Source organism: Solanum verrucosum, unplaced genomic scaffold (genome assembly GCF_900185275.1).
Source record: "Solanum verrucosum unplaced genomic scaffold, falcon-dt-bn FXZP01000306.1, whole genome shotgun sequence".
Lineage (NCBI taxonomy): Eukaryota > Viridiplantae > Streptophyta > Magnoliopsida > Solanales > Solanaceae > Solanum > Solanum verrucosum.
In genome coordinates, this window is record NW_026020398.1 from 22440 (window position 1) to 34669 (window position 12230).

General features: G+C 35.0%; 2 protein-coding genes and 2 pseudogenes across 3 annotated transcripts; all 4 read right to left on the bottom strand.

Moving 5' to 3' along the window:
- Positions 1-296: 296 nt before the first annotated feature.
- Positions 297-1732, bottom strand: LOC125839640 (1-aminocyclopropane-1-carboxylate oxidase homolog 1-like). Its single transcript, XM_049518635.1, has 3 exons — positions 1245-1732; positions 620-941; positions 297-542 (listed from the first exon to the last, which is right to left on the bottom strand). The coding sequence occupies exons 1-3, from the start codon at positions 1730-1732 to the stop codon at positions 297-299; spliced, it is 1056 nt and encodes a 351-aa protein (XP_049374592.1).
- A 1512-nt stretch (positions 1733-3244) lies between these two features.
- Positions 3245-4470, bottom strand: LOC125839636 (deacetoxyvindoline 4-hydroxylase-like; annotated as a pseudogene). The gene is made up of 3 exons (XR_007443693.1): positions 3967-4470; positions 3563-3884; positions 3245-3490 (listed from the first exon to the last, which is right to left on the bottom strand). The product of XR_007443693.1 is annotated as a deacetoxyvindoline 4-hydroxylase-like (transcript).
- Positions 4471-5269: 799 nt separating this feature from the next.
- Positions 5270-6725, bottom strand: LOC125839639 (deacetoxyvindoline 4-hydroxylase-like). The gene is made up of 3 exons (XM_049518634.1): positions 6220-6725; positions 5591-5915; positions 5270-5515 (listed from the first exon to the last, which is right to left on the bottom strand). Exons 1-3 carry the CDS (start codon positions 6723-6725, stop codon positions 5270-5272), a joined length of 1077 nt encoding a protein of 358 aa, XP_049374591.1.
- A 1251-nt stretch (positions 6726-7976) lies between these two features.
- LOC125839398 (uncharacterized) lies at positions 7977-12209 on the bottom strand (annotated as a pseudogene).
- Between the last annotated feature and the right edge of the window lie 21 nt (positions 12210-12230).

The following is a 12230-nucleotide window of genomic DNA, read 5'->3' on the forward strand; positions in this document are numbered from 1 at the left end:
AATGAATATATTGTATTGACAAACGAGTCGATATTGACACTATCAGATCCAATGGAACTGATCTGATAGTGCATACGTTATTAGAGGAACAAATTGAAGGATGCATAAGGGAGTATGTTCTTGAGATTAATCTCTTTATTTGAAAATACACAACAGAATAGGTAAGACATTGTTATACAACAATACATTATTGTACTGCGAATCGCAAACTCTGATGGACATTGTTCTGTCTGAATGATAATAGTCTTTTCAGATGGATTTTGCTGCTGCTTGGCGATGTGGTGTTCGGTCTCTATTCACAGTCTGAAAAGATCTAGACCAGTCTTACCAAGAGGCTTGGACAAATACTTAGCGAGATAATCAGATACATCAAATTCTTTATATTGTGGGGGATTTTCTTCTGAAATGAGCTCTTTGATTGGACCATACATCTTCGAAGGTGAAAAACCTCCGGTGAAGAAGCAAGCCACTGAAATCCTTGGTCCTACATTTTTCGCTACTACTCTATGACTTGCACTTACAAACTTGTCATTTGATAGGATCTGTTTAAAAATCAGATTGAGATGAGTAACAGTTTGTGAAAAAAATGAGAACAAAAGAGTTGTGTTTTATTGCAAACCTGAAGAAAGTCACCAATATTAACAACCAAACCATGTTCAATCGGTTCAACATCAGCCCATTGGTTATCACGCATGACTTGGAGTCCACCACTCTGATCTTGAAGCAGAATGGTAAGGAAAGCAGCATCTGTATGCTTACCAGTACCAAGAGTTAGCTCTGGCTGTGGGCATGCCGGATAGTAATGGCATGCCAACGTTTGTTCTGTATCACATTCGGTAGCTTTCAAGTGGTTGGGATTTAGCCCAAGAGCCTCTGATAGTAAGCCAAGAAGAATGTGTTTTAGATTTATGATATGATTTCTGTACTCAAGGACTGATTTTCTGGACATTAGGAAAAGATCAGAGGTTAATAAGTTGCAAAAAAAATCCACAAAGATCAAACAATTGTGCGCTTTAGAAGGAGTTGGAATCCCCTGTAGCTAATGATTGGATTCATAGTCAAATATTTACAGATATTTCTTTCTATATACAAGGTTTGGGCAAAAGGTACTAGGTTCCCGTGATCCCTTAAGTTATACTCTACATTCGCAAGTGACAACACGTATCCAAATATCAACCATATGTAATGCAAAAACATCAATATATACACAACACCTGAAACAGGACAGATACAGAGTTAATTACCTGCAAACTGGTGGTATGTCTTCTGGTTCATTGTGAATCTGTAATGAATCTTTCCAGGTTGCAGCCATTCCTTCTGATCCGTGCACATGAAGACTGCTCTTATATCCAACTTTTCTCGTTGGATCAGATGAATAGTACTCTTTCTTCACTTCAACATCTTGTTCATGAAATTTACGAGTCCCATCGATCATTCCTTCCAAAACACTTGAAGGAATTCCATGATTTATCAGTTGGAAAAGGCCCCATTTCTCACATGCTTCCCTTATTTCATCAACAATCTTCTTACGCCCATCTTCAACGTGTATGCCACTGAGATCCACCACCGGAACCTGTAGAGTTGATTTGCACATATTCAACTCCTCAGCAAGTTCATGAGGTGGCCTAATGAAAATTCTTGGAATCTCCACTATTCCAGAATCAACTAGTCCTTTAACACCCGCTTTTGTATCATCAATAGCCTTTTTCTCATCCGATGGATCATAATCCATTGCTAATTTCAGCCTGAGAACAAAAAGACTACTAATTAGATGGTTGAATTTTCAAAACATATTGAACATCCCATAAAATAAACATTAGTTAACAGCAGTTTATCACATAATGTGAAAAATGTAAGAAAAGGGACAAGTATTAACAGAAAAATCACTCTCTCAACCCATATTTAATGTGGGCGGGTCAATGAAAATGGGTCTATATTGCCGACACTAGTTAAGGTTGATCTAATTCAAATTATCTTAAGCGGAACTTATAAAATTTTGAACGAATTACTTATATTTGAGCTCATTTTGACACCCCTACCCCTAATGCAAGAATATAATACTAGCTCAATTTGCCACAGCTAAAGTGAAATGAAAAGAGATGGAGAGCAAGACAATAATAAAGTAAGAATAACTTTTTTTATTTAGAAAAAAAGGTAAGAAGAACTTACAAGTGAATATCGCCAGAGAAGACCCAAACCAAAACTGAAAAATAGATGAATATTACTCGGAGATGAAATGATTATATATATTAGATAGATGAGAGATATGTGGAGAATCCTTATCTAATATAGCACCACTTGATTTTTGACACGTTTTTTAATGATTTTTAAAAAAAAAATAGCACCACTTGATTTTTGACACGTTTTTTTTATGATTTTTATTTTTTTTTGAAATAACACCCTTTGATTTTTGACACTTTTTATCAGATAGATAAGAAATATGTGGAGATGAATGAACTAAAAAAAGCAAGGTTATAATATGACACAGTTGCCCTAATATAAATAATGAAAATGGTTAAAATGTCATTAATCGACCTTTGTTTGGCTTTAGTAGAAATAACGGGAAAAGGCAAGAATATTTTCTCCATTTCATTTTATGTGAGCCCTTTAATTTGACACGGTATTAATAAAAAAAAAAGCAAAACTTTTATAACTTATAGTCTAAAACAATTCTTAAATATTTGTATGACTGAAAATTATTTCATTAAGGCTAGCGGAATTTTAAAGTTAAATTATTTTTAATTATAATAAACTGATAATCTTTTTCGAAACAAACAAAAAAAAGTGTCATATAAAATAAAACCAATAATTTGAATTATTGGCTAAAAAAAAGGTGTCACATCACTTACTGAATGGCTAACTTTATCAGAAAAATGAATAGTATTATGTAACATGATTATGAAGATGAAATGAAAAAATATATATATAATTCAATTATCCCATAATTGCGCAACTACTTGAAGCTAAATTACAGAAGTTCTAGAATTTCAGATGGTCACTAAACTATGAATTATTTCTATAGAAAGTTATTCAACTTTAACTTGAAGCGAAATTACCGAAGTCCTAAAATTTTAGATGGTCACTAAACTATGAATCATTTCCATAGAAAGTTATTCAACTTTAACATGAAGCGAAATTACAGAAGTCCTAGAATTTCAGATCAAATTTTGATCGACAACTGAATGATGATAGTCTTTTATGATGGTTTTTGCTGGTGCTAGGCGACGTGGAGGTTGGTCTGTTTTCAGAGTCTGAAAAGATCAAGACCAGTCTTATCAAGAGGCTTGGAGAAAAACTTAGTGAGATAATCATCTACTTGAAATTATTTATATAGTGGGGGATTTTCTTCTGATATGAGCTCTTTGATTGGACCATGCATCTTCGGAGATGTAGAACCTCCAGTGAAGAAGCTTGCCGCTGAAATCCTTGGTCCTACATTTTCTGCTACAACTCTATGAATTGCACTTACAAACTTGTCATTTGATAGGATCTGTTACAAAATCAGATTGAGTAACAGTTTGTGATAAAATGAGAACAAAAAAGTTTGTGTTTTGTTGCAAACCTGAAGAAGGTCACCAATAATAACAATCAAACCATGTTCAATTGGTTCAACATCGGCCCATTGGTTATCACACATGACTTGGAGCCCACCAATCTGATTTTGAAGGATAAACGTAAGGAAAACAGGATCTGTATGCTTGTCGGTACCAAGAGTTAGCTCTGGCTGTGGGCATGCCGGGTAGTAATGGCATGTCATCCCTTGTTCTTTGGCACATTCTGTAGCTTTCAACTGATCAGGTTTTAGCCCAAGACCTTCTGATAGTATGCCAAAAAGAATTTCCCCTAGTTTATCGACATGATTTGTGTACTCAACGTATTCCTTCCTGGACATTTAAGAAAATATCAGAGACTACTAAGTTATAAAATACCATAAATATAAACTAGAAATGAAGATACATAGTTTACCTGCAAACTTCTGGTAATTCTTCAGGTTCAATGTGACCAGAAACTAGCCCAGCAACAGACAATGTATCCTTCCAGTGTGCAGTCTTTCCTTTTGTTTTGTACATATGAACATTGCCATCATATCTAACTCGTCTGGTTGTTGGATCAGACGAATAGTACTCTTTCTTCACTTCGACATCTTGTTCATGAAATTTACGAGTCCCATCAATCATTCCTTCCAAAACACTTGAAGGAACCCCATGATTTATCACTTGGAAAAGGCCCAATTTCTCAGATACTTCCCTTATTTCATCAACAATGATCTTACGCCGATCTTCAACTTCTATGCCACTTAGATCCACCACCGGAACCTGTTGAGTTGACTTGCACATACTCCTCAGCAAGTTCATGAGGTGGCCTAATGAAAATTCTTGGAATCTTGACTATTCCAGAATCAACTAGTCCCTTAACACCCGCTTTTGTATCATCAATAGCCTTTTTCTCATCCGATGGATCATAATCCATTGCTAAATTCAACTTGAGAAAGTTTTACAAGATTTGGTACAAAGAGAGTACTACTTAGATGGTTGCATTTTCAAAACATAGTTTTCATAAACATATTAAACATCCCATTATAATTTTATAATATATTCCTTTAGCATAAAACAAAGATTTGTTAAGAGCAGTTCATAAAAAACAAATAATAGTTGAGTGGTTGTAATAATTGATATTAATCAATTGATCAAGTTATTATCAACGTTGCAAGTTGTATTATTCAACCCCTAATTATATTCATTTTATTATCAAGTTCCTTATTATAATCAAGAAGACAAAAAAACCAGAAGCACATACGCGTACAAAACACTCTCCCTTCACCTTCTCATAATACTGGTACAACACATGATGTTTATGTGCAAACCTTCTTCCTCAAGCAAGGAAAAAATCACGACCTACCACGTAGTATTTCACCAACAAATTCACTAAACACCATCAAGGTTTTAGATTACAAACACCAGAGAAAAAAAAGGCTGCAAGTTCTAGGCACTTTCAATTGTATCCTGAAAATAGATTGTTGGCTTATTAAAACAGCAGTGAATACTCATCACTTGGAAAATCCAATGGATCTCATATGAAAATGATCCGATTTTTCTAAAAGCGGATGAATGATGATAGTCCATATATTATTATTATTAGAGGAACAAAATGAAGGATACATAAGGGAGTATGTTCTTGAGATTTATCCCTTTTTATTTGAAAATATACAACAGAATAGGAAAGATGACATTATTGTCCAGCGAATCACAAATTCTGACTACGTCTCTCTTCACAGTCTGAAAAGATCAAGACCAGTCTTATCAAGAGGCTTGGAGAAATACTTAGTGACATAATCAACTACTTGAAATTCTTTATATAGTGGGGGATTTTCTTCCGATATGAGCTCTTTGATTGGACCATACGTCTTAGGAGGTGTAGAAACTCCGCTGAAGAAGCATGCCACTGAAATCCTTGGTCCCACATTTCTTGCTACAACTCTATGAATTGCACTCACAAACTTGTCATTTGATAGGATCTGTTACAAAATCAGTTTGAGATGAGTAACAGTTTATGAAAAAATGAGAACAAAAAGTTGTGTTTTGTTGCAAACCTGAAGAAGGTCACCAGTATTAACAACCAGACCATGTTCAATTGGTGTAACATCTGCCCATTGGTTATCACACATGACTTGGAGCCCACCATTCTGATCTTGAAGCAGAATGGTAACGAAAACAGGATCAGTATGCTTCTCGGTACCAAGAGTTAGCTCTGGCTGTGGGCATGCAGGGTAGTAATGGCATACCATTAACTGTCTTTTGTCACATTCAGTGGCTTTTAAGTGGTTTGGCTTTAGCCCGAGAGCTTCTGATAGTAAGCCAAGAAGAATATCTTCTAGTTTTACAACATGATTTATGTACTCAACGGATGTTTTCCTGAACATTAGGAAAAAATCAGAGATTACTACATGAGGACAAGGTTGATATGCACAGTCAAATATTTATATACAAGGTTTGGGCAAAAGGTACTAAGTTCCCTTGACCCCTTAAGTTATACTCTAGATCCGCTACTGGCATCATGTATCCATATATCAACTAGAAATGAAGATAGAACACTGTACTGAGGCAGTGACCTCTACTCAATAAATCCATAGATTTAATACAAAAACTTCAACACCGTGTACGCATCAAACAGGACAGATATAGAATTGAAATTCAAGTGCAGAAAATACAGAGTTATCTGCAAACTTGTGGTATTTCTTCAGGTTCAATGTGACCAGAAACTAGCTCAGAGATGTATAATGTATTCTTCCAGTTTGAAGTCAATCCTTTTGTTTTGTACTGAAGAAGATTGCTCTCATATCTAACTTGTCTGGCTGTTGGATCAGACGAATAGTACTCTTTCTTCACTTCAACATCTTGTTCATGAAATTTACGAGTCCCATCGATCATTCCTTCCAAAACACTTGAAGGAATTCCATGATTTATCAGTTGGAAAAGGCCCCATTTCTCACATGCTTCCCTTATTCCATCAACAATCTTCTTACGCCCATCTTCAACGTGTATGCCACTTAGATCCACGACTGGAACCTGTTGAGTTGACTTGCACATATTCAACTCCTCAGCAAGTTCATGAGGTGGCCTAATGAAAATTCTTGGAATCTCAACTACTCCAGAATCAACTAGTCCCTTAACACCAGCTTTTGCATCATCAATAGCCTTTTTCTCATCCGATGGATCATAATCCATTGCTAATTTCAGCCTTAGAACAAAAAGACTACTAATTAGATGGTTGAATTTTCAAAATATTTTGAACATCCCATAAAATAAACATTTGTTAACAGCAGTTTATTAAATAAAACCCCTAACAAATAATTGAGTAGTTGCAGTAAAAAATATTAATCAATTCAACTTTTAATCATCATATCATCGTCATACTATATTATAATTGCGAAATCTCCAAGTTAAAAGTTGGATTACCAAAATACCTTTCCACATTTTTTGTAAAGAGTTGTAATGTCTTCCCATACTTATTTTTAATAAAATAAAAAAATGTAAAATAGGAAGAATAAAGAGAATGTTGATGGCAACTTTTAATATTTAAAAATTTTGGTTTTCTTGAGAAGGTGTTACAGACAAGAGTCCTTTCATTTCTTTATTTATTTTTTAAATGCCTACCGACTCTCTAAACTACCTAACCTTTCCTCTTCTCCAATTTGTTACTCAATTAAAGGGTAAGATAATAAATTGAATGAAAGATGAAAGAAGAAAGAATTATTTATGAATATATCATATTCTTATTCTATATCCCATCTGTTTTTATAAGTTCAACTGGTTGCCAAAAATATATCATAGGATACTTTTAGCAAAACAGATGAACAAAGTGTTTATTTACACCTTTTGCAATAGTTTGGGGTATTTTTGGTCCTTTTTTCCGTAGATAATGGGAATGAAGAGAAGAGGGGAACACAAACACTCATAGGGAACAAGAAACTACAGGGTCCGGTGTTGGGCTGCTTATATTGCTTATCCTTCCCTTATTAGTAGTCGTAGTATTTCTCCTATAATTTCTTGTCCTCAGTAGTTGGTATTTCTTTCATAACTTTTACATATCGTCAAATTTCTGTTACTATCTACTGTCATTTGTACTCTGATTATCGTACTATTTCCTTCTTCTTTTTTTCAGTGTATGCTTTTCCTTAAGGGGTCTATCGGAAAGAACGTAAGGTCTCTATAGACTCTACTCCTCCCACACTCCACTAGTGGAATTACTAGGTATGTTTTTGTAAATCATAAATGCCCACATGACTTTTGAAAAGATGCAGAAGCAAGAACGTTGAACAACAACATCATCGTCATCATACTATGATGATATTGGTGAAAAGATCCTAACTTAAAAGTTGAATAACAAAAATTGAAAGATACAATGGATATCATACAAAGCTGATCCGATATTGCTAAACGAGGATGAACGATTATAGTCAATACATTATTATTCCTTTATTTGAAAAAAGAAACGACATTTATTGTACAGTAAATCACAAACTCTGACATTGTTCTTATATCTGATGGTTTATGGTGATCTAACTCTCTTCACAGTCTGAAAAGATCAAGGCCAGTCTTATCGACAGGCTTCGAGAAAAACTTGGTAACATAATCAACTATTTGAAAATCTTTATATAGTGGGGGGTTTTCTTTAGATATGAGCTCTTTGATTGGACCATACATCTTTGAAGGTGCTAAAAGACCATTGAAGAAGCATGCCACTGAAATCCTTGGTCCTATCTTGTTCGCTACAACTCTATGATTTGCACTTACAAACTTATCATTCGATAGGATCTGTTACAAAATCAGATTCAGATGAGTAAAAATTTGTGAAAAAATGATAACAAAAAGTTATGTTTTGTTGCAAACCTGAAGGAGGTCACCAATATTAACAACCAAACCATGTTCAATCGGTGTAACATCGGCCCATTGGTTATCACGCATGACTTGGAGCCCACCATTATGATCTTGTAGCAGAATGGTAAGGAAAACAGGATCTGTATGCTTGTCGGTACCAAGAGTTAGCTCTGGCTGTGGGCATGCCGGGTAGTAATGGCATACCATTGACTGTGTTTTGTCACATTCAGTGGCTTTTAAGTGGTTTGTCTTTAGCCCGAGAGCTTCTGATAGTAAGCCAAGAAGAGTATCTTCTAGTTTTATGACATGATTTATGTACTCAAGGGATGTTTTCCTGGACATAAGGAAAAAATCAGAGATTACTACATGAGGACAAGGTATCATATTCATTAATAATTGGATCACAATCAAATATTTATACACAAGGTTTGGCAACAGGTACTAAGTTCCCGTGACCCCTTAAGTTATACTCTAGATCTGCTACTGGCAACATGTATCCACATATCAATTAGAAATGAAGATAGAACACTCAGGCTCTACTCAATAAATCCTTAGATTTAATGCAAGAACTTCAACATCGTGTACGCATCAAACAGGACAGATATAGAATTGAAATTCAAATGCAGAAAACGCAGATTACCTGCATACTTCTGGTATTTCTTCAGGTTCAAGGTGACCAGAATCTAGCTCAAAGATGTATAATGTATCCTTCCAGTTTGCAATCTTTCCTTTTGTTTTGTTCACATAAAGATTGCTATCATATCTAACTTTTCTGGCTGTCGGATCAGACGAATAGTACTCTTTCTTCACTTCAACATCTTGTTCATGAAATTTACGAGTCCCATCGATCATTCCTTCCAAAACACTTGAAGGAATCCCATGATTTGTCAGTCGGAAAAGGCCCCATTTCTCAGATGCTTCCCTTATTTCATCAACAATCTTCTTACGCCCATCTTCAACGTGTATGCCACTGAGATCCACCACCGGAACCTGTAGAGTTGACTTGCATATATTCAACTCCTCAGCAAGTTCATGAGGTGGCCTAATGAAAATTCTTGGAATCTCAACTATTCCAGAATCAACAAGTCCCTTAACACCAGCTTTTGCATCATCAATAGCCTTTTTCTCATCTGATGGATCATAATCCATTCAGCCTGAGAACAAAGAGAGTACTAATTAGATGGTTGAAATTTCAGAACATAATTTTCATGAACATATTAAAAATCCAGTTTTATAATATCTTCCTTTATTCATAACAAATAATTGAGTGGTTGTAGTAAAAAATATTAATCAATTCAACTCACTAAAAATTAACAAAAAAAATAAATTGAATTATTCGAGGTAGGCACAAGTTTATTCAGACAAGGAAAGAAAAGAGAGACTTTTGATTTTTACTCAGCTACAACATGAAATGAAAGCTTGTGTACGTTCATTAACGACCTTTGTGATTTTAATATAATATAGCTATATTTTATAAGTGCGAAGTTAAAAGCTAGATTACCAAAATATTGAAAGAATATAAAGAAATATACTAGAAAGGATCGTGAGAAATTTTCTGGATTTTGTATTTCTTCAACTTGGGGACTACAAAGTTGCTATACAAGAAAATATATAGGAACTTCCTAGGGATTGAATGGTAATAAAATAAACTAATGTACCTACCTAGTACATAGCATAAAATAACACATGTACTATTTCCAGAGTACTCTACTCTAAAATATCTGTACATGTATATGTATTTACAAGGAAATTATTCTACTAGAACAAAGTGTATTTTTGCAACAGTTCGGGTATTTTTGATCTTTTTCCGTAGATAAAGGGAATGAAGAGAAGAGGGGAACACGAACACGGAACACTCATAGGGAACAAGACACACCACTGCATCACATATTAGATTTTCTGCAAAGCTAAGAACACTAGAAACAATATATTTAGTTTTTCTAAAATTCAACAGTTGTTATCTGATCTTTTGGGAACATCTAACAATGTCGACAACAATAGGACTGACATAGAAATGCACTTTAGTAGGTAGTAGAGCATTGTCTTGCTTATTCTTCCTTGTTAGTAGTCGTAGTATTTCTCCTATAGTTTCTCGTCCTCTCTAGTTGTAGTATTTCTCTCATAGCTTTTGCATTTCTTCAAATTTCTGTTACTATGTACTGTCATTTGTATTCTGATTATCGTACTATTTTCTTTTCTTTTTTCAGTGCTTTTTCTTAAGGGGTATATCGGAAAGAACATAAGCTCTATGTAGACTCTACTCCTCCCACACTCCACTAGTTGAATTACTAGGTATGTTTTTGTAAATCATGAATGCCCACATGACTTTTGAAAAGATGCAAAAGAAAGACCGTTGAACAACAACATCATTGTCATCATACTATGATGATACTAGTGAAAAGATCCTAACTTATAAGTTGAATAACAAAAATTGAAAGATACAATGGATATCATACAAAAGTGATCCGATATTGCTAAAAGAGGATGAATGATGATAGTCCATACATTATTATCCCTTTATTTGAAAAAAAAAAGATGACATTTATTGTACAACAAATCACAAACTCTGACATTGTTCTTATATCTGATGGTTTACGGTGCTCTATTTCTCTTCACAGTCTGAAAAGATCAAGACCAGTCTTATCGAGAGGCTTCGAGAAAAACTTGGTAACATAATCAACTACTTGAAAATCTTTATATAGTGGGGGGTTCTCTTCAGATATGAGTTCTTTGATTGGACCATACATCTTTGAAGGTGCTAAAAGACCATTGAAGAAGCATGCCACTGAAATCCTTGGTCCTATCTTGTTCGCTACAACTCTATGATTTGCACTTACAAACTTATCATTTGATAGGATCTGTTACAAAATCAGATTCAGATGAGTAACAATTTGTGAAAAATGATGACAAAAAGTTATGTTTTGTTGCAAACCTGAAGAAGGTCACCAATATTAACAATCAAACCATGTTGAATCGGTGTAACATCGGCTAATTGGTTGTCACGCATTACTTGTAGCCCACCACTCTGATCTTGAAGGACAATGGTAAGAAAACTAGGATCAGTATGCTTAGCGGTACCAAGAGTTAGCTCTGGTTGTGGGCATGCCGGGTAGTAATGGCATGCCAACACTTGTCCTTTATCACATTCCGCGGCTTTCAAGTGGTCAGGTTTTAGCCCAAGTGCTTCTGATAGTAAGCCAAGAAGAATGTCGGCTAGTTTCGTGACATGATTTATGTACTCAAGGGATGTTTTCCTGAAAAATACCATCAACATCAAACAGGAGAGATAGAATTGAAATTCAAGTGCAGAGTAGTTACCTGCAAACTCGTGGTATTTCTTCGGGTTTAGAAACTACAGCAGAGATGAAGAGTGTATCTTTCCAGCTAACACTTGTTCCTTTTGTTTTGTACACATGAAGATTGCTGTCATATCTAACTTCTCTCGTTGGATCAGACGAATAGTACTCTTTCTTCACTTCAACATCTTGTTCATGGAATTTACGAGTCCCATCGATCATTCCTTCCAAAACACTTGAAGGAATCCCATGATTTATCAGTTGGAAAAATCCCCATTTCTCAGATGCTTCCCTTATTTCATCAACAATCTTCTTACGCCGATCTTCCAATTCTACACCACTTAGATCAACCACCGGAACCTGTAGAGTTGATGACTTGCACATATTCAACTCCTCATCAAGTTCATGAGGTGGCCTAATGAAAATTCTTGGAATCTCGATTATTCCAGCATCGATGAGTCCCTTAACACCAGCCTTTGTATCATCAATAGCCTGTATCTCAGCCCATCCTTCTTCATAATCCATTGCTAATTCACTTTTGGATAGTCTTTCTTCT

Coding starts and splice junctions, on each gene's coding strand:
- LOC125839640 (XM_049518635.1), bottom strand. CDS start 1,732: ATGGATTATGATCCATCGGATGAGAAAAAGGCTATTGATGATACAAAA. Junction 942..1,244: donor GACATACCACCAGTTTGCAG/GTAATTAACTCT, acceptor CCTAATGTCCAG/AAAATCAGTCCTTGAGTACA. Junction 543..619: donor ATATTGGTGACTTTCTTCAG/GTTTGCAATAAA, acceptor ATTTTTAAACAG/ATCCTATCAAATGACAAGTT.
- LOC125839639 (XM_049518634.1), bottom strand. CDS start 6,725: ATGGATTATGATCCATCGGATGAGAAAAAGGCTATTGATGATGCAAAA. Junction 5,916..6,219: donor GAAGAAATACCACAAGTTTG/CAGATAACTCTG, acceptor TTTCCTAATGTT/CAGGAAAACATCCGTTGAGT. Junction 5,516..5,590: donor ATACTGGTGACCTTCTTCAG/GTTTGCAACAAA, acceptor ATTTTGTAACAG/ATCCTATCAAATGACAAGTT.